The 19104-nt window shown below is 30.6% G+C and overlaps 2 protein-coding genes across 2 annotated transcripts; both read left to right on the forward strand.

Moving 5' to 3' along the window:
- Nucleotides 1–1694: 1694 nt before the first annotated feature.
- Nucleotides 1695–6382, forward strand: LOAG_05865 (RhoGAP domain-containing protein). Its single transcript, XM_003141402.2, has 7 exons — nucleotides 1695–1815; nucleotides 2457–2770; nucleotides 3004–3244; nucleotides 3366–3615; nucleotides 4098–4223; nucleotides 4336–4494; nucleotides 4795–6382. The coding sequence occupies exons 1-7, from the start codon at nucleotides 1720–1722 to the stop codon at nucleotides 6357–6359; spliced, it is 2751 nt and encodes a 916-aa protein (XP_003141450.1). The 5' UTR covers nucleotides 1695–1719; the 3' UTR covers nucleotides 6360–6382.
- Nucleotides 6383–12602: 6220 nt separating this feature from the next.
- Nucleotides 12603–14971, forward strand: LOAG_05866 (ubiquitin-conjugating enzyme variant Kua; the record flags this gene model as incomplete). Its single annotated transcript, XM_020446994.1, has 4 exons — nucleotides 12603–12986; nucleotides 13210–13418; nucleotides 14177–14281; nucleotides 14714–14971. Exons 1-4 carry the CDS (start codon nucleotides 12794–12796, stop codon nucleotides 14969–14971), a joined length of 765 nt encoding a protein of 254 aa, XP_020302730.1. The 5' UTR covers nucleotides 12603–12793.
- Nucleotides 14972–19104: the final 4133 nt, after the last annotated feature.

Consider the following 19104-nt stretch of genomic DNA (forward strand, 5'->3'; position numbering starts at 1 on the left):
TATATAATATATATATATATGTAATAATAAAATTGAAATGAAATGATAGAGTTTGATGAGTGATGATGAGATGAGCGCGAGACAGATGCGACAGATTGCAGCGAAAGGAGGGTGACTGGGAGAGTTCGTCATAACTAACCCCGCTGCATCCATCTATTTTAATCTTACTTGACAATCACCCGTATGTTAACGACCCAAATTTCTGTTAGTCCGCTTAGTGAGCCTACCATACCTGTCAACAGGTGCAACGCTAAATGCCAATATACAGCAATACCAACAACACAATAATACAATTCTCAAAGTTTCAATGAAATCAAATGTGCAATGATAGGGATTTTCAAATAAAAGGTGAAATTTTAATCATAAATATATATTAAACTACGAATAACTTAACACATAACGAAACACGTTCATACGCTTAACTTTCACGCACGTCAATAATTTCAGGTTGTATTACAATAATGATTCAGACAAATTTAAATATGAAATTTTGTCATCAAAAAACGCTATTTTACACTTTTTTTTAACATTATTTTATAGAAAAATGTATGCAAAATTAGAAAATAAAATATTAGCTGTTAGCTAGAAGTGTTGACTGTTAACCGGGAATATTGGCTTTTAAGATGCAAAATATAACTGGAACAAATGACAGTATTTTAACGATTAAATAGTTAAATTGCATAATTACTTCGCTCTTTCTTTCTTCCTCTTTATTCTATATGCACTTTTTACAGAGCAACGAATAGTTACAAATTAAAGGAAAAAATTCGTTTGGATCGAATCTGGTTGGTGTCAAATGACTGTCCACATTCTTTTCTCATCGGATGGCCAATTTATAATTTCATCGCTCATTTTGCGTTTGTTTTTTTTTTCTTTTTATTTGCTAATAATAATTAATATAACCATTTATTTTTTATTTTTATTTCTTAAATCCTTTTCTAATCCGGTTTCATTCATTTTTTCCGTTTTATTTCCCACTAATTGAATATCTTCTGCTGAAAAATTTACCATTAATTTGATGAAGACCATAATATTGCCTGTTACATCATAAGTCAATACAACTTTGTTGCAATTCTCATTTCCGGCGAATAAATTTATAAAATCAATTCAAAATCAGATTAATGAAATTTCGATCTGTTTTACCTATAATAAATAGTGTAACAAAAGTAATCGATAAATTATATTGTTTTTGATTACTAAATTTTAAATCATCAACAATCTAATCTGTCGATGAGTGTCGGGCATGAAATTAAGTCATCGAGAGAAGTTGTACTTCTGCGCCCGTTCTTGAGCAATTTCGATATTCTGATGCTATTGATGTTTGTGAACAAAATGAAGCGAGTGTAGAAAATTTGTCGCATAAGTGTTTTTTTTTTAAAAATTTACTAGACATATGAATTTTTTTAAGTAAAAATTTCCCAATTTTCTAAATTACACTCAGAATTTTCCCTTTTTTCAACTACTTCCTTTTAATTGTTATATTTGAAACATTTATTTAAGTGTTCTGCTAAATTTTGGAAGACATTTAAATATTACACTTGAAATATTTTTATTTAAAAGGAGAAAATTTAATAAAGTTTATCTTTTTAAATTCCTTTTAAGTTAAGCAAATTGGAATTTCAAAAAGAAAAATAATAATAAGAAATGAATGAAAATTATGAGAGTATCTAGAAACATTTAATAATCTACAGAACAGAAGATCAGAAACGAGAATGGGAAATGCTATTGCAACAACGAATATTACGAAGTCGTGCGAAATTTTCACCCAGATTTACAACCATCCCAGTTGCGGTATTTATCGATGGACGTACACAGGTATGTTAAAGATTTGAAATGAAAATAGAAACAGGAATTGTCGTATTAGGAAACCGTAATGACAATTATTGTTAATTATATTTTATTTCTGTATTATTCATTTATTTCTTCCAGAATTTCTCCATATTTTTGCTCAATTGTTAAATTGACATTTATGCATGAACGACGAAATTTTCATTTGGTTGTGAAAATCTTGACGATGCTTAATTAGTCAATTAATCACAGTAGTCTTTTGATGTTTCGCATTAAAAAATCATTTTTATCTTTTAATCGCTCCATGTCCATTGTTTGGTGTGAAATTAAATTTTTCAAATTGAAAAAAAAAGTCGTTTTCCTTTGTCAATAGGTTTTAAACCATCCATTTTTTTGACATGGAAATTTTAGTTACGTTGGTAATTAATTAAAAGTATTTCATAGTGTGAAATGAAGAAAGTATGACACATGATTGCATTTGACGAAAATGAAAACGATAAAACGATAAAACCATCGTCTTGATAATTTTGGTTCTAAAAGAGGATTAATGTTGTAAGAAGTTGGTAAAATGAAGGAAAGAAAAATCAGTGATAACAAATGCCATTTATTGCATCTTTTTTTCTTCACAATTAATTAACTCTGATATTGTTGTATTATGTATGTTACAGGTGATGAAGAAGAAAATTGGCATGTCACAAACAACAAATGAAATTTTGCGCGAACTTGTTAATGAGTTAGCTATACCAGTGGAGGAAGAAGTTGAGTTATCATTTGATGCTGGTAACGGAGATGGTATTAGCACATTGCAAGGACCGGAATGTGTTTTTTGTATTGTGATGGAACATGTTAAGAATACTGGTTATCGGTTATCTGAGATACAACTGGAAAAGATTGATGCTGTGCCGTTGATACAATGCCGCTTAGTGTTGGCTTCCGCTGGCAATAATTATTCATCGACATCTTCCATTGTTTCTCATTTTAAGTATAATTTTGAATTTATTAAAATTAATCTAAACAGTAACCTGGTAAACCTTGAATGTTTTTATTTTGGGAAATCTTTTCAAATTCACTTATTTTAGTATGTAAAATTAAAATTTGCTTCACAAAATGAATACTTGTCACTTCTTAACGACATTGTGTTGTATTTGGCTTACAAACCATTTAGTTTTAACTTCTCGTAAAATAACCAGATTTCTGATAGTATCTTTATTCAAGGCGTGTATTAAGTCGATCAGAATCTCGGCGTTTCTTTGGACGACCACTGGAGGGTTCATCGCCACCTCAACCAGTGTTAACGATGATTGACCATTTAATGCTTCACGGAGTGGACGTCGAAGGTTTGTTTCGGAAATCACCCAAACAGAGTACTGTACGCATGTTACGAGCGCAACTTGATCGTGGTTCAGTACCGGATTTCTATCAGTTTAATCCACATGTCACTGCTGCTCTTCTCAAGGTAAGCATGTTAATGTAGATATGCATGGCTAGTGGTTTTTTGATAATCTATAATTAAATGACCGAAATTGGAAGCTGAATGTATTACGAACAGGAAATTTTCTTAATCTTTCATCTTTTAGGAATATCTCCGAGAAATCCCGGGAAAGTTACTCCTATCGGGTAATTTCGAGCTATGGGCAGCAGCAATGGAGCAAACATTGGATTGCCAAAAAGCAATACGCAAATTGTTGTATATGTTACCTTCTGCACATTCCGCGCTTCTCTCCAAATTTCTTCGATTACTTCGAGCAATTGCAAATTCTCCACAATCAAAAATGACTGCTCAATCATTGGCTGTTTGTATCGCACCAAGTCTTCTTGATAATCCAAGTATTTCTTTGCTTTAAAACTTCTATTTTTGTGGGTTTTTTTTTTTCTGAGTTCGGAAAGGTTGCATTTTCTTCACGCCTTACTTTAACAATTATTTCAACATTTGAATAACTACCTGCCGTAGTACATTTCTGGCACAGATAGACTTGTCTAGGCTTGTCCATTTACTTTTAAATATTGGGCAACTGGGTTGGTAGACTTCTAGAATGTTCAGAACAAAAAGCTAGGAAGATTCATGCAAAGCTTTTATCCGATATCGTTGGAAGAGCATAATAACTTACAGTCCGGAAGTTGGGGTCGAAATTTTTTTTTTCGCAGTTAGAACATCCTACTCGATTAAATATTTCTAATCATTTCAAAATTATGGCGGGAAAATTTCTGGACCAGTGCACTGATTAATTCATATCTGTTAGGATTAATTATATTCGTACGTTTTTGGAAACAGATCAATGCGTCATAATTATTCATTGTTATTTTTGAAGAAGGAGATTCTGCTACAAGTTGGCTACCGGATTTGGCGGAATATCTTATTGTCAATGCACCATTCCTTCTCGAACCATTCAAGGATGTTCAGCTTGCTATCTCATCATCTGTTTCCAATGATTCCGGTTTTGCATTTCATTAAATCAACAAAAAAAAAAAAATCGATAATTTAAGTGTTGGTAAAGCTTTAATTTTAATGTGAAATTTGTAAAGTAAATGAAATCTTCCATCTTTAAGGATTATCGGATGTCGATTTATGCTTCGAAACATCGGTCAGTAATTCAGATTCAGGTGTAATCGGATCACCCGCGTCCAGTTGTTCCTTAGGTGTATCACAATCACCTAAGCTAACTTATAACAAATGGGAACATCGTCCTCTACAAACATCATCTTCAGGTTAATAATAAATTTCTTATCGTTAAAAAGTGGTCGATGAAAATTTTACCTTTGTCAATGAAAATGATGGAATGCAGTAAGTTTTTAACCTTTCCAAATCTTCTCAGTTTTTTATGTTTTATTGCTGGAAGTAAGCTCATGTTCATCGTAACGTGTTTCATTTACGTTTATCAGTATTGTAGTCACACAACAGGTGCTACTAACATTGCATTTATGAACACGTGCATAATTTATTGAACGTGTATTAGGAAGAGATGAGGTAGAATTAGATATGTTTATTAATAGAGATGAAAATTGCAGGATACTTTGTGAGTAGCATTTCAACGGAAGGCGAAGAAGAAGAAATTGGTACAGAAGTGGAACAGGATGATAACGATAAGACGCCAGTACTTTCACGTGAAAATTCTGATGTGCAGAATAAATCAATAAGTCCAATGTGGAAATGGAAAAAAAGTGAAGAAAAAAGAAAAATCGAAGAAAAACTATTCTCACGTGGCCCATCAATTTGTTCAAATTCATCTAAAAGAAACGCGATTACTAATGATGAAAACAATGATAAACGAAATACAGAGTGGAAGTTTCGACGGGAATTTGGTACTTCATCGCCATGTCGCCGAAAAATTGAGGGAAGTCCAGCTTCACTTCATCGATCAGGTACACTAGAAAGCAGTCCTTCTTCCAACCGAAAATCTGTTATATTTGATCCAGAAAGTCCAGTATTAGCACGTAAAAGTTCCACAATAAGTACAGCATCGCTACATTCCGATTCAACCTTGCAAACATTAGTACCAACGGATTTACCGGAAAGTCCAATTCTGTTACGGCGAGGCAGTTCAAAACGAGCTGACAGAAGCCCAATAGTACAAAGAAAAACGGCAAATTCGATGATTGATTCAGGAATTCATTTTGCTTCTCCACTTCCGCCTCGTCGAAGAGAACTGGAAGCCCAAGGCCTGAGTTCACCTTTAAATAGACGAAAAGATTTAGAAACCAGTTCATATTCTCCAGTAATACGTCGTAAGGAGTCTCTTCTTTCGCAAACTCGACATGAATCTTTCAGACGTCAATCGGAAAATAGCAATGGCGATCCTGGACCATCCAGTATCCGAGATAATGTAACTCGTAAATATTCATTTCCGGAGGGTAAAATATGTTATGTTGATGAGGAGAGTACATATTATCATAGTGCAGAAGGTGAATTATTAGAAAGAAAATCATTCCAGATGCCGGTGATAGCATCACCAATCCTTCGTACAAGTAACACTCATAATAAATTACTGGTACGACGTGCATCGGAACGTATTGGGAGCGCAGAAGCTGTTGTATCAAAACTGTTATCCAGGCAATCACCGCCACTTAAATCAGATGCGAAACAAAGCAGCGTTTCTGTAATAGATCTTCATTCGATCGCCAGTAAGAGTGATGCTAACAGTCCTAAAGATATCACAGTTAGGTCTAATCCAGAAAATCATAACCGTAATAGTAAGGTGGAAGTTTACATTACTTCAAACACCGAATTTCGTTATTCAACTGTTAATGAGATCAGGAAGGCAGCAGTCATAAATGCTAATAGTATTCAACCAAAATTACCAAAGCAGCCATCGATTAAAGAAGCTAACAAATGCAGTAGCACTGAAGCAACTGCGACATCCGTAAAGAACGATATACGATCACGTGTACCACCTCAACAACGTGAGCCAACAGTTAGTAGTAGCAGCGTTCGAATTCGGAAGAAAACTCGAAGTATTCTAATGGAGCCATTGGAAGTGAACTGGTCAGTGGATGAGTTACGTTCCAAATTTCAAAAAACTTCTGAACCACCACCACTTCTTGATACTATTTATTCCAGTTATTCATTGAAATAAACTTAGAAAATCATTAATTGTTGTAAAGACTTATTTTGCAAATTATTTATGATTATATGAATGGAAATCACAGTTTTGTTAATTATTCCATTGGTAATTTTGGGGTATTCGAAATTAAACCCAATGCTTAGAATTTTAACTAATTAATGAATGATTCATTCTTCTGATGCCAATCATAAAAGGTATATTTTATTGATATCACTAACATTTTAACAGTTTTGAGAAGTACCAAAATATTTTCTTCTCTTGTTTTCATTTAACTGTAAACTAAACGGATTATTCTCTGCTGTTAATATCATTACGGTACTGTAAAATCCAAAATATTTTGGAATAGTTTCTGGAAACGGAACATATTATTCTGCGTTTCATTTATTTTATTATTTCTTTCATGTTTTTATATTTTGTGATTTAACAATTTGTTGTCAAAATTGGAAAAGTTTTCTAATAAATGTATTCGAAAATAAATATTTAACCGCATGAACAGTGATTGTAAGACTAGATTATTAATTTAATCATATAAGAAAAACCGATTTTACTTCATTCCTTACATTGTCACTTCTTCTGCTACTATATATTTAGAAGACAGTGGCATTTTTTGAAAAAAATATAAAATTGAAATTGAGCTTTAAATTAACCTTCCAGTAGACTCATTTATGATCGGCCAAATTAGTTGTTGTTCTTCTTAGCGAAATATTATAAAATTAAAATTAATCTTAATTTGGAATTAGCAGATTCATTTAATATCAGGTTCGGATGAAATCATTTCATAATTAATCATAGTGAAAATTAAAATAAACTATGAATTTCAAATCCATGTTTGGAAAGAAAATTTTTTTTGGAAGAGATGCTTTCTTTTCCTATCTCTCATATTCCCCCTTTCTTTTGAAACTATCCTTTAGATTACTTATCACTTAACGTTAAAAGCTATTAATATGATAAATGGATGAATATTAAATGAAATAATTTGACATTTCATTTACAGATAAGGAGAATAACTCTCATTGATAAAACACATGTCGGGAAAAGATTTTGTAGTTTATTTTTTGTTGTTATAACTTCGCAGCGTTGATAGTACCATTTATTGATTTTATATGATACGGTACAATATCGCACTGAAACAATAATAGGGACGAAATGAACAATACACAATAACTATTAAAGGATACCAAGCGGTTTTGTCGCTCTGTTGAACGTATTGTCGCTATGTCGTATTGTCGCCTCTCTGCCGTTGAACTGTTGTCAAAATCGAATGTCTATATGTCGTCTTGATTGCTTGGCGAGCTGCCCAACAAAGTGATTGCGGAAGCTGTCCGATTGGTTTAACTGTCAGACTAGAGGTTTTTGACATTTGTACATAAGTTCTTTGCAACATTCCGACAATTGCATGTAAGCTTGATTAATGGATTGAAAAAAAAAAAGATTCACAACAAAGGGTTTTGTCCACAACATTTAAACATTGCAGTTAAGATTGGTTAAAAAATTGGAAGAGTTGGATTTGGATGAATGATTCATCACTTTAGGTATCGAAATATTTATTTTATTGATTTTCTGTAACAAACCATTTGTATGAGAAATATTCTGAATTCTAATTAAAACAACTTTTTTTGTCGTCTTCAACAAGACATTGGGGATAAGAATGTGTAGGTATTTTTAAGTAATATCAAAACATTTAAAATAATATACAATAAACTGATAAGCCAATGGATAAGATCTAATATCGTCTCTGTCATCATGACATTTTTAGGCAAATAGGCTCCTTCCCAAATAATCTTGGTCCCCATTCAATAATTATTTTAAAATGCTTATTTGTAGTAAATCAACCAATTAACAATTTGTGATTAATTTCTGCTCTGGATTTAAAGTAAATGATTTCTGCTCATACAATCTGAAATTACCTCTAATTTGAAACTAGGTCTGCTAGTTTCACTAGTGAAGGTCAAGTTTAGACAGAAATATTCCTTAATCGGTCGAATTAGAAATTGGTTAAAATAAAATTTAAAATTCGAATTATTGTCCAAAAAAAGAAAAATAAAATGAACACTTCTTTAATGAAACACTGAGCCAACCATAATTAATATATGCTAAAATAATACCTGCCTTGCTAAAAATTCAACGAGACGATTACCTTTCTCGCAGGCGTAGGACCAGGTATTTCCGACAGGATAGAAGGTGAAGTAACAAATGGTCGTTTCCTATTATCTTTTTTTTCTTACTTTTCACTTCTTATTTTCTCTCGCAATTATCCTATTCATCAGACCATCAAATCTTTGGACAAGATCTATATGTATGTAGCCAGGTTTAGAATACTATTGGTCAATACAATCGATGCATATTGTGACAACAACAAAGGTCACAGTCATTTTACATTACCTCCATCTCTCTACTTCCTTCCCTCATTTCCATTTCATCTATGATATATCAAAGTTTTTCGTCCTTAAGAACCATTTGTTTTTGTCACATTCATTTAAAACTGTTTTTAGTTTCTTCTACATTTTGTTTATAATTTTACACTAAATTTTATGAATTTGCAATTTACATTTAATTCCACCTCTTTGCATCCTATTTAACGCTTCAGGTTCCATCCAAACAAAATACAAAACCTTTCAGGTAAGTTTAATTACTTCCATCTGACGTATTTCTTGCCTTTCCTCAATGTTCAATCCCATATCTTTTCACAATTTCATCATTGCCAATTAAATTGTGTTTCAATGGAAATTGAACTTTACATTTCCCTTATCATTCAATTTGTCATCTGTCAACTTTACGATGATGGCATTTTCTTCAAACGAAACCTTCTTTTCACTGCTGCTCATCACTACTACAATTGTTTCTAAATGCCTTCCACATTATAATTACACTAATTTCAACAATTCATTTTCTTGTGTCCATGTGAGTGACACATTGCGCCTGGATTTTTATCACCCACCCTCGCATTTTACAGTAATTCCATGTGAGATAGGATCATTATTTGTGTTATTGATATCAGAGATATTAGTGTGAAATAATTTTAAATGATATTTCCATTGCTATATATTTAAACTGAATTTTTTACGATATAAATTACACCTCCCAATTGATGACAAATGAAGTGTCAACATATCATTAATATGGCGTGATATTATTATTAATACCTCATTAACACGACATTGATATGAGGTGATAACAATAAAACTGATAGGAATCTCCCGTATCACAATAATCAGTCAGCATAGATTTCCTACACTGCAATAATAATATCAGGAAAAAAAAGTGCTGCCAATGATCACAATGTAAAATTGCAATGCTATATGCTATCGCTAAAAGGAAAGTACAAACGTAATGGTGGCATTAATATGGGCTGATGCATTAGTGATTGTTAGCTGATAACATCATTGTCAATCATTATCACCATCCATGTATTTAATACCTCACTGTCTTAGCATCATCATTATTATCAGCGCTATCATATCTTATTCAAAAAACATTTTCATTTTTTTCAAAGCTTTATTCAACATACTGATTCATTCAAATCGATTCTTATAGCTTCATTTCAATCAATTCTTATGCTTACTTCTGATTGATTCTTATTACTTCATTCCAATCGATTCTTATAACTTTATCCCAATCAATTTTTAATTCTGATTGATTCTTATTACTTCATTCAAACCGCAGTTCTTAAATGGTATTTATCATTTGCTAAATTTTAATCTACTTTTCAAATTTAGGGCACAATTATGATTTGGAGGAATTCTCCAATAATCATTTAATGTATTATCTTTATTTTAAACAAACCAAAATTTTAAAAAATCAGCTGATTAAATCACTAAAAACTTCAAAATTATTCACAAAAGCAAAAAGAAAAAGTAATAAAAATAAAATGGTCCATATGCAAATATCTTACAAACTGTAGAAATGCAAACAATCATTGTTTGCAAGTTACATTTGATTGGACAGTCCTGTCATCCCCTCTAGGACACTTAAAAGTTCTTCGTTTTAAAATCACAACTACCAATGAGATATTTGGTAATTTAGCAATTGCCAAACAAATGCTAAATTTATTGATCAAAGTGAAATAAACTTCCGATTTTTATAATGCGAAATTCATTATAGTTTTTTGGAATGAAATTTGAATTGAAATTTGAGATTTAAATTGAGTTCAGGTAATTTATCATTCTATCCATTGAAAAGTTCTTTTTTTCTTTTTTAATGGAATAATGGTTGATAATATCAATTAAAATAAATAACTGAAGCATTTTCGATTATTTTCAGTAAGGATACGTATTTTGGATGAAGATATGTATTTCGGATAAATATGTATATTTTGGGTAAAGGTGTGTATTTCGGGTAAATATATGTATTTTGGGTAAAGATATGTATTTCGAGTAAATATGTATATTTTGGGTAAAGATATATATTTCGGGTAAAGACATATTTTGAGGATATTGTTTGAAAAAAAAAATAGAAAAAATCAATAGCAACAATTCCAATTCACCATATCATTTCGTTTAATGTTGGCATTGATGAAGTGGAATGATTCAAAGTTTTTTGTTCGTTCAAAGCTTCACCAATGCTTTTGTCATTTTTTTTCCACGACATTTTTCTCTCTTTCTCTCTCTCTCTCCCTCTCTCCTTTTCTTTTGCCTTCTCTCTCTCTCTCTCTCTCGCTCTCTGTAACAATTATAATCATATCAGATAAACGATATATTTAAGTCAATTTTCATTAGAATTTCAAATATTAAAAAAAAAAAATGCAATAAGAAAGGGAAAAGAAAAAGTTTTTTCTGAATTCAGTAAAGGCAATTAATTGGTAATTTTATGATAGGAAGAGAAGAAAATTGAATTTTATAAAGGTTTAAAAACAAGAAAGCAAAAGTAATTTGTATGAATACAATGGGCACATTTATAGCTTTTCATAAACTTCTTATCTTTGAAAGTATTTAAAGAGGCAATGCAATCATAAAGCTCAAATAATTTGCATATGAAATTCCTTATGACTTTACTAACACTTTCCATTTCTAATTATTATTTACCTACTTATCAATAAAATAAGTGAACGTTAAACGTATTAAGTTAATGTTCATATTGTAGCTTTAGTTTACTAATTTAAACCTATTCTTACCATTACTTTTTTCCACTATTCTAACATGTTATTTCATTATTATGGTTAAAAATAATCGATTTATAATTTGTAATGATTTATTTGGCTTAATTCACATTGACACTTATCATTTCATTCAATTGAAATTTATATGATATAATTAGTTAATGTTAGTGATACTTCGTAACAGGTGTTTGCAAGATGTACTTTAGATTAAAATACTCGAAATGCTTCTTCTTATTTAAACTTAGCTGATGCTTACAAGCTTATGTTTACTTGATAATTATATTCTAATACCATTATCATTTACCTCTTAACAAATGTGCTCTCTCTTTAACATTATTACCAACTTTTTTTTTTTGTAATAAAAAAAAAATCAAAAAAGTTTTTTGGAAAAAAAATGCTTATTATGAATTACATTAAAAAGGAATGGAACTGAATTTTTAATTTATCGAAATGAGTAAAAGGAAATAATTGAGGTAGAGATCAAATATTTGACAAAAGCCTTCAAGCCTTTTGTGTCTGTCTGTGATATTTCAAATAAAATTTACTTCTCTCAAATCATTTCATTTTTTTTATACTGAATTTAATTAATACCATTTCTTAATGACTTTTCATAAAGAATGACATTTTGCGCTTTTTATAACAATTCATTGAAATTAATCTGTTGATTAGAATGTTTGGATGATGAAAGTTTATTCTTTCATATTATTTTCAATTAATCATTCAACCAAGCCAATCATTGCTAATTTATTATTGTCAGTTGGCAATTTTTCTCCATTATTCATCATATATATTTACATGCTAAACATCGTTTTTTTTCTTTTGCTTCCTCAATTTGTTTTTTCTTTATTTTTATTTTTTTTATTTTTTGTTGTTGAAAGCTTACTTATCGACTCACTAACTATTTGTGCTTCAACTTCCGCTTCATTCCGCTTTTTCCTCTTGGCATTATATTACTAACTTCATTCAATGATTGTTTGTTTGTTTGTTGGAAGCTTGTTTATTTATTTACTTGTAAACAGTTTATTTGTTTATTTATTTCTATCACAAATAGTTGAATGAATGATTTGTTTGAATTTACAACAATGAATAATTTAGCATCTCATTTACATTTTTTTTTATTTTTGGCTTAAGATACCCACTTTTACATCGAATAATTAGCAAAAAAATTAATTAACATTGATCCATTTGGCTTATCCATCTGTATGAATGATTGATATTCAAATTATATTTCATACCTGACTCAGTTTCAGTTGATACTTCTGGCTTGTCTTCCAGGTAGCAAAAAAAAAGGTGACCAATTGACTTTCAATTTTATCATTACTTATTTTAATTTTGCTACAGTTTTTATCATATGAAAGAAAGTTATGCAACGGTGCAACAGCCGTTAGTGGTTCATCAGTTTGGTGATAAAGCAATGACAGAAGCAAGAAATGCTATGCCGAAAGATGATCCGAATGAAAATATCAATCCGGAAGGTGTTTTCAAGCCACGTTGGGGACGACATCATGCTGGTGCTAAGAAATTAGCAGCTCTTTATAGTCCAGGTGAGTATTTCTTAATTAAGTGAGAAAAACAAAAAGAACTATAAATAGTATCAAAAAAAGTATTGGGAAATAATTCTGCTTACAAGGAGAGATATTACTGAATAGTTTATCTCCAGATGGAGTTTACCTGGAGAATTGGAATTTTCGAATTCTTGTTTTTTCAAAAAGTTTATCTGGGGAATTAGGATTAAAAATGATAATACCTTGATTGAAAATTTTTCAGAAAAGCGATTACAAGAAATCATTTCAACCGGATTGGGTATTATCGAATTGTTTATTGTTATATATCTGTTAGTACGGCGATTCGAACTGTCTTCTCTACCTTTCGTACTGTTCTTTGCACTTTTGGGCATTTTAACAGCTGATTTATTATCCGGTCTGGTGCATTGGGCTGCTGATTCCTTCGGTACTGTTGATACATTCATCGGCAGGGTCCGTTTTTTTTTTTCAATAGGTTCAAATTTTGATAAATTTAGACAACAAAAAATTTACGCCTTTAAATGTGGTTTTGAATATAACTTTCTTTCGGATATCTCTTTCATCTTCTAATAATTGACAAATTATCATTCCATAAATGGCCGTGATCTTTTTATCAACTATCACTGATTATTAAAAATTTTCGTACAGTAAACTTGAAGGCAATGTTTCATTTGCCACCAAAGTTCAACAAAACATACTTCGAAAACTTTTCCTTTCGACATTTAAGAATTATGCTGCGAAACTTTTCATGATAACATCTGTCTAGCAGTTGACGTATTTAATAGTGCTAAGGATATTCTCTGGAAGTAAATCCTAAAAAAAAAAAACAAAATTGAGACAGTGCAGTTGAACGACAACTTTCAGTTTAAGTTTCGACTTTTTTTTCCCTCATCTGCTAAATTTTCCCACATTAGTGTTTTATTTTTCTTGTAATTTCTGTCCTTCCCTAAATCTTCAAATTTTAAAAAGAAAAGATCAATGATCAAAATTTCTCATCTAAAATCATTCCGTAAACATCACGTGAATCCAATGTCATAATTTTATCGTTCATAAAACCTTAGAACTATTTCATAACTTATTAAAACTTTTAAATTCGTCTCAATTTTTCCCCCTTGAAATCCTATGCATACTTTATATTGCTTAAATAAATTTTAATGAATAATCTTTTTATTTTGTTGAAATCTTCATAAACTGAAACAAATTTTTTTTAGCATTTTATCCGACCATTCCGTGAACATCACGTGGATCCGACAGCTATAACACGTCATGATTTCATCGAATGTAATGGCGATAATTTCTTATTAATAATACCAAAGGTTACACATATCATTTATCAACATGTAACATTATCAGCTTCTGAGTTGGATACTTTGACAACATCACATTGGTTTTATTTACTTTTGGCTGTCTACGTTGCGTTTACCAATCAGGTACTACAGAATTTATAATTTGATGAGAATTTATGGTCAATATTAAATTATTACTAATCAAAATTAAACAGGAAATTTAATTAGAATAATTCATATAGCTGTGATCGAGGATGTCAAGACAAATCTTTCAAGATATTTCAATAAATCAAATAGGCTAAGTTAAGTGATTAAGTTATATTAAGTTAGTTTGAGCTAGTTTTGAGTTAGTTTCTAGAAATTTTGCCAAACAAAATATCCCTATCCAGAAATTACTTTTATTTTTGAAATTGAAAAATTAAGGCGCATAATTCAAAAATGACTGTCTCATTCTTTTTCCAGATTCACAAATGGTCACATACATATTTCGGATTACCACGGTGGGTAGAAATGCTACAGAATTGGCGCGTGATAATTTCACGTAAAGGCCATAAACTTCATCATATTTCACCACATGCATGTGGATATTGCATAACTACCGGCTGGCTTAATGGACCATTGGATGCAATTGGTTTCTGGCGTGCTGCTGAATTTATTGTCACCAAATTAACGGGAATGAAGCCTCGCACTGATGATCTGAAATGGGCAAAAGCTTCTTGAACCTATTAAAAATAGTAGAATTAATGAAAGCTAATTCAATTGTTGTCAACGATTTACGCTTTCCAGTCAGTGGCCTTTTATTTCACTGGAATGAATCTATTGTGAAAATCCAAAATTAATTTAATTAAAACTCTAAATATTTTGTCGGTAGAGTCTGCTGCCTGCTGAAAGCTTACCTAATATTTCTATGTCTCGTTTAAAATGACATAATTAATTGATTTTCTTGAAATCTGCCAACACAAGCAACAAGTACTTGAAAAAAGCTAATTCTTTTTCGAGGCTTTTTCGTTGAAAATTTAATTTGTTATTGTAATTTGATTTAATTGCTAAAATTTCAAAACTTTATTCTTTCTAAATAATATGTATAATATCTATTTATTTGTTTTTGGAATGAAAAATGTATTTGTTTGTTTTTTCTTTTTTTGTTCAATTTTATCCTCTAATTATTAGGTATTGTCTTTGCTTTACTGATAAATGAATGGATGAAAATACCATCCAACTGGTCATTTTTTTCATTTATCAAAAAAAGATTATCTGTCATCAATCGAAACTCACAAAAAAAAAGAAAAAGAAACATGGAAATGGAAAAAAAAAGTAGAAAGCCAAAAAAATGCATGACAAGAAGTTGGGAAGTCTCAACTTTTCAAATGTCACCAAAGGAATAGGAATTAATCAACTTCAGCAGCAGACATTCCGAGTAATTTGAGAGATTTGTATTATTAAAAGAAATTGTTGCTATTCATAAATTCAAAAATCAATACAAACATTAGGAATTACCGGGTAGAAGTGAAATACGGTAGCATCCGATATTATTTTTGCGCTCCACTCTTCACTCATCCACTTTCTTCTCCTTTTCTTTCCCTCTCTCTCTACTTTGTCATCGAGTGTCATCCTTCATGTAGCATTGAGCGCAAAAAGACATTTCTCCCCTCTGTTTGAATACCAAATTTCCCATGTCATGCTATTATGTTATCATATTTTACACGATGAATTATTTTATATTAATCATTTCTCAAAGAGAGAGAGATCACTAGTTCTTTAATTTGCAATATATGTATCACCAAAACAAGGGCTTTTCTTTGCAATCAGTAAAGAAACAAGTTTTTCTAGACTTGGCTCTAATATAAATTTACAAAGTTATAGACCCAAGCCTTGATGCCTGTATGATATTTATTCCGTATAGTGAAACATTTTAGATGGAAATTAGAGCCAAGCCCATGAAAAATTTTTTTCGCTATTATTTGCCAAGTCATTTCATTGGCCATTGATTCTGCTAAATAATAAATATGACATTGGATAATTACGCTTGAAATGATTCATAACCGATAACGAAACAATTAGATGTAAATACTAAACAAATGTTGGTGACATAAGGCTCGTTGATGCAGAAGCTGAATCTTCTTACGGGATAAAATATTTTTATTTTCGGGATAAATATAAATAGTGCAGGTTATCCTTTTATTTTTTCAATAAAGTTTCGTGCAAAACCTCCCAGGAGCCAAGGTGACATTATTTTCATGTCCTGTCCTAAACCTAACTTTGTATCATAAAGCAAAATTAGTCAGCTATTTTGGCTTACTGTTGCATACCGATGCGATATATGTAAACGAAGAAACAAGGAAAAGTCATCTGAAAGATACTTCTCTAGCATTAACACGGATATTACTGCAATACAAATAGATTTAGAACACGTTAACCAGAATATTGAAGTGCCCCAGAAGTAACTCTTGAGACCAATATTGCATTAGAGTTATTCATTCTTAGATTTATTCAAGTAATCCGATCATTTAAACGAGTCTTAGTTTTCAATCTAAGCTAGATCATAGATAATCATAATTGATCAAAATCGTCCGATCACGCGGTCGCAATACACAGGTTGTATTACTGCTAACCATTTGTAACAATTTGGAAATGATATTTTTCCCAAAACAGTAAACGAGTTATCCAGTAGTTCTGATCAAAGATCACTTGTCATAAAATTAATTGTTTATACAATGAATAAGCTATCGATAGTTAACTTTATTTGTAGTGAACATAATAACAACAGTTCAAACCAGAAATTAGAATATAATACAGAATGAAAATTAGAAGGTTGACAGAGTTGGAAGAAAATGTTGATAATAAGTAAGCAAAAGAATGTGACAGTCTCCCGTTGTGAACTTGCATAGTGGACGTGTCTATATACGCAAAAAAAGGCATGTAAGATCTTTACAATATTCCAACAGCTAGATATAAGTAATTTATATGAAAGATTAATTCTCAGATAAGAAGAATTTAAATATGAATTAATTTGCCCGATGTATACAAAGTTCCCACTACACCATATGATTTGAAGACTAGCTAAATGACACACATCACTTTTGGTATTAAAAAAATTATTTTTTTTTGTGGAATATGATAAATCCTTCATCTAATAAATATCCTTAACAATCTTTATGCTAAAATTCTGTAACACAATACTTTGATATATTGTAAAATTCCTCGATTTCCCAAATCGAACAAAATGATTTATTATTCGACTTATGAAAATATTTACGATAATTCCATTTCGAGTAATAAATTATTCATCTGTCAATTTTAATTTGCCCGAGATATTTCTATAGCACAAAAATACTTTAAAAGTTTAGTGTACTATTTTTATGACAAACACTATTTAATTTTACTGCCGAATTATTAAGGTCAACTTAAACGACCTTTGATTTGATGATAACAATTCAAGAGTAGGACTTAAGATTGTCATAAGGTTTACTTAACTGATACTAATGATTTGAATTTATCTGAAAAATTATGCTTGAACGTTCTCAAACCAAAGTTCCACTTAATTAAGGCAATGGCAAATTGTTTCACCACGATAATGATATCGGAAAAAATTGGTATGTGATCCTTGGAAATTGCTACCGCCTTAACAATAAGGTAGTTCATAACCGAGGAATTTCCAGAACTGCTTGGTAACCCCGACACTGTTCGCTGAACCAGACATGAATACAACTAGTGAGGGCATTACAACTTACCTCTCTTAACTTTTCGGTCTTGGTTAACCATTAACTAATTAATTGGTCATATATTAGTGTCATTCCCTTCTGGCTTCACTTTTACTTATTGCTAACTTCCGTCATTTGTATGTTCTGTGCTTTATTCATTCACTGCACATAGCATAAAAATTAACAATCCTCTTCATTTATGTACGACAAACAGTTCAGATTTACGCTGGAAATTTTTTTTTTGAATGGAAAAAGAAAAACAAATTTTGACACGACTTTCAAAGTAAGGCATAGATGATAATGCGACACAAGCATGATGACTTTTCCATCCCAAATGCTCATATCTAACCGATACAGTAACAACGGAAATCTAAACATTTGGCAAAGTGATTATGTTAATCTAACAAGAAAAGCGAAATTATCTCTATAATTAATTAATGTAAATTCAATTATATGTATAAACAGATAAATAGAGAAGGAGAGAGGGAGAGAGAGAACCAAACAAGCAAGAAAAGCGTGTATCATACTACCCGTGCAAATAGAACTGTAATCATATAAATAATAATGAGGATATTAATTCTGGTCATACATAAATTAGGAGAGAAGACAGAAAAACGAGAAAGGAGAAAGCGCAAAATAGAGAGATAAAGACTGGAAGAATAAAACAATGGACATTGCCTATCGGTACATGTACAATGTCCGAAATGTGAGGAAAGTAAATTGAGTGGGTAGGATTTCAAAAAAAAGACCACTTTTGATAAGAGTGCAAGCAATATACTATACATAAATTATGTCAAAGCAATGAACTAATTAGTAAGTGATGTTGACTATGCCACGAAATGATAAAACCAATGATCAATCTGTTTTATTAGAGTTTGTGATAAGCGATACAAAGTTGTTGTTATATGACATAATCATATTTGTCATAAAGATGAAATAGAATAGAGTACAGGAATGATAATAATAATGATAATAATAATAATAATAGTAATAATAATAATAATAGTAGTAGTAGCAATAATAATAATTAATAATTAATAATTAATAATTAATAATAATAATAATAATAATAATAATAATAATTATTAATTAATAACAATAATAACAATAATAATAATAATAATTAATAATAATAATAATAATAATAATAAT

Source organism: Loa loa, assembly GCF_000183805.2.
Source record: "Loa loa unplaced genomic scaffold supercont3.14, whole genome shotgun sequence".
Lineage (NCBI taxonomy): Eukaryota > Metazoa > Nematoda > Chromadorea > Rhabditida > Onchocercidae > Loa > Loa loa.

Coding starts and splice junctions, on each gene's coding strand:
- LOAG_05865 (XM_003141402.2), top strand. CDS start 1,720: ATGCTATTGCAACAACGAATATTACGAAGTCGTGCGAAATTTTCACCC. Junction 1,816..2,456: donor TTATCGATGGACGTACACAG/GTATGTTAAAGA, acceptor TGTATGTTACAG/GTGATGAAGAAGAAAATTGG. Junction 4,495..4,794: donor TCTACAAACATCATCTTCAG/GTTAATAATAAA, acceptor TGAAAATTGCAG/GATACTTTGTGAGTAGCATT.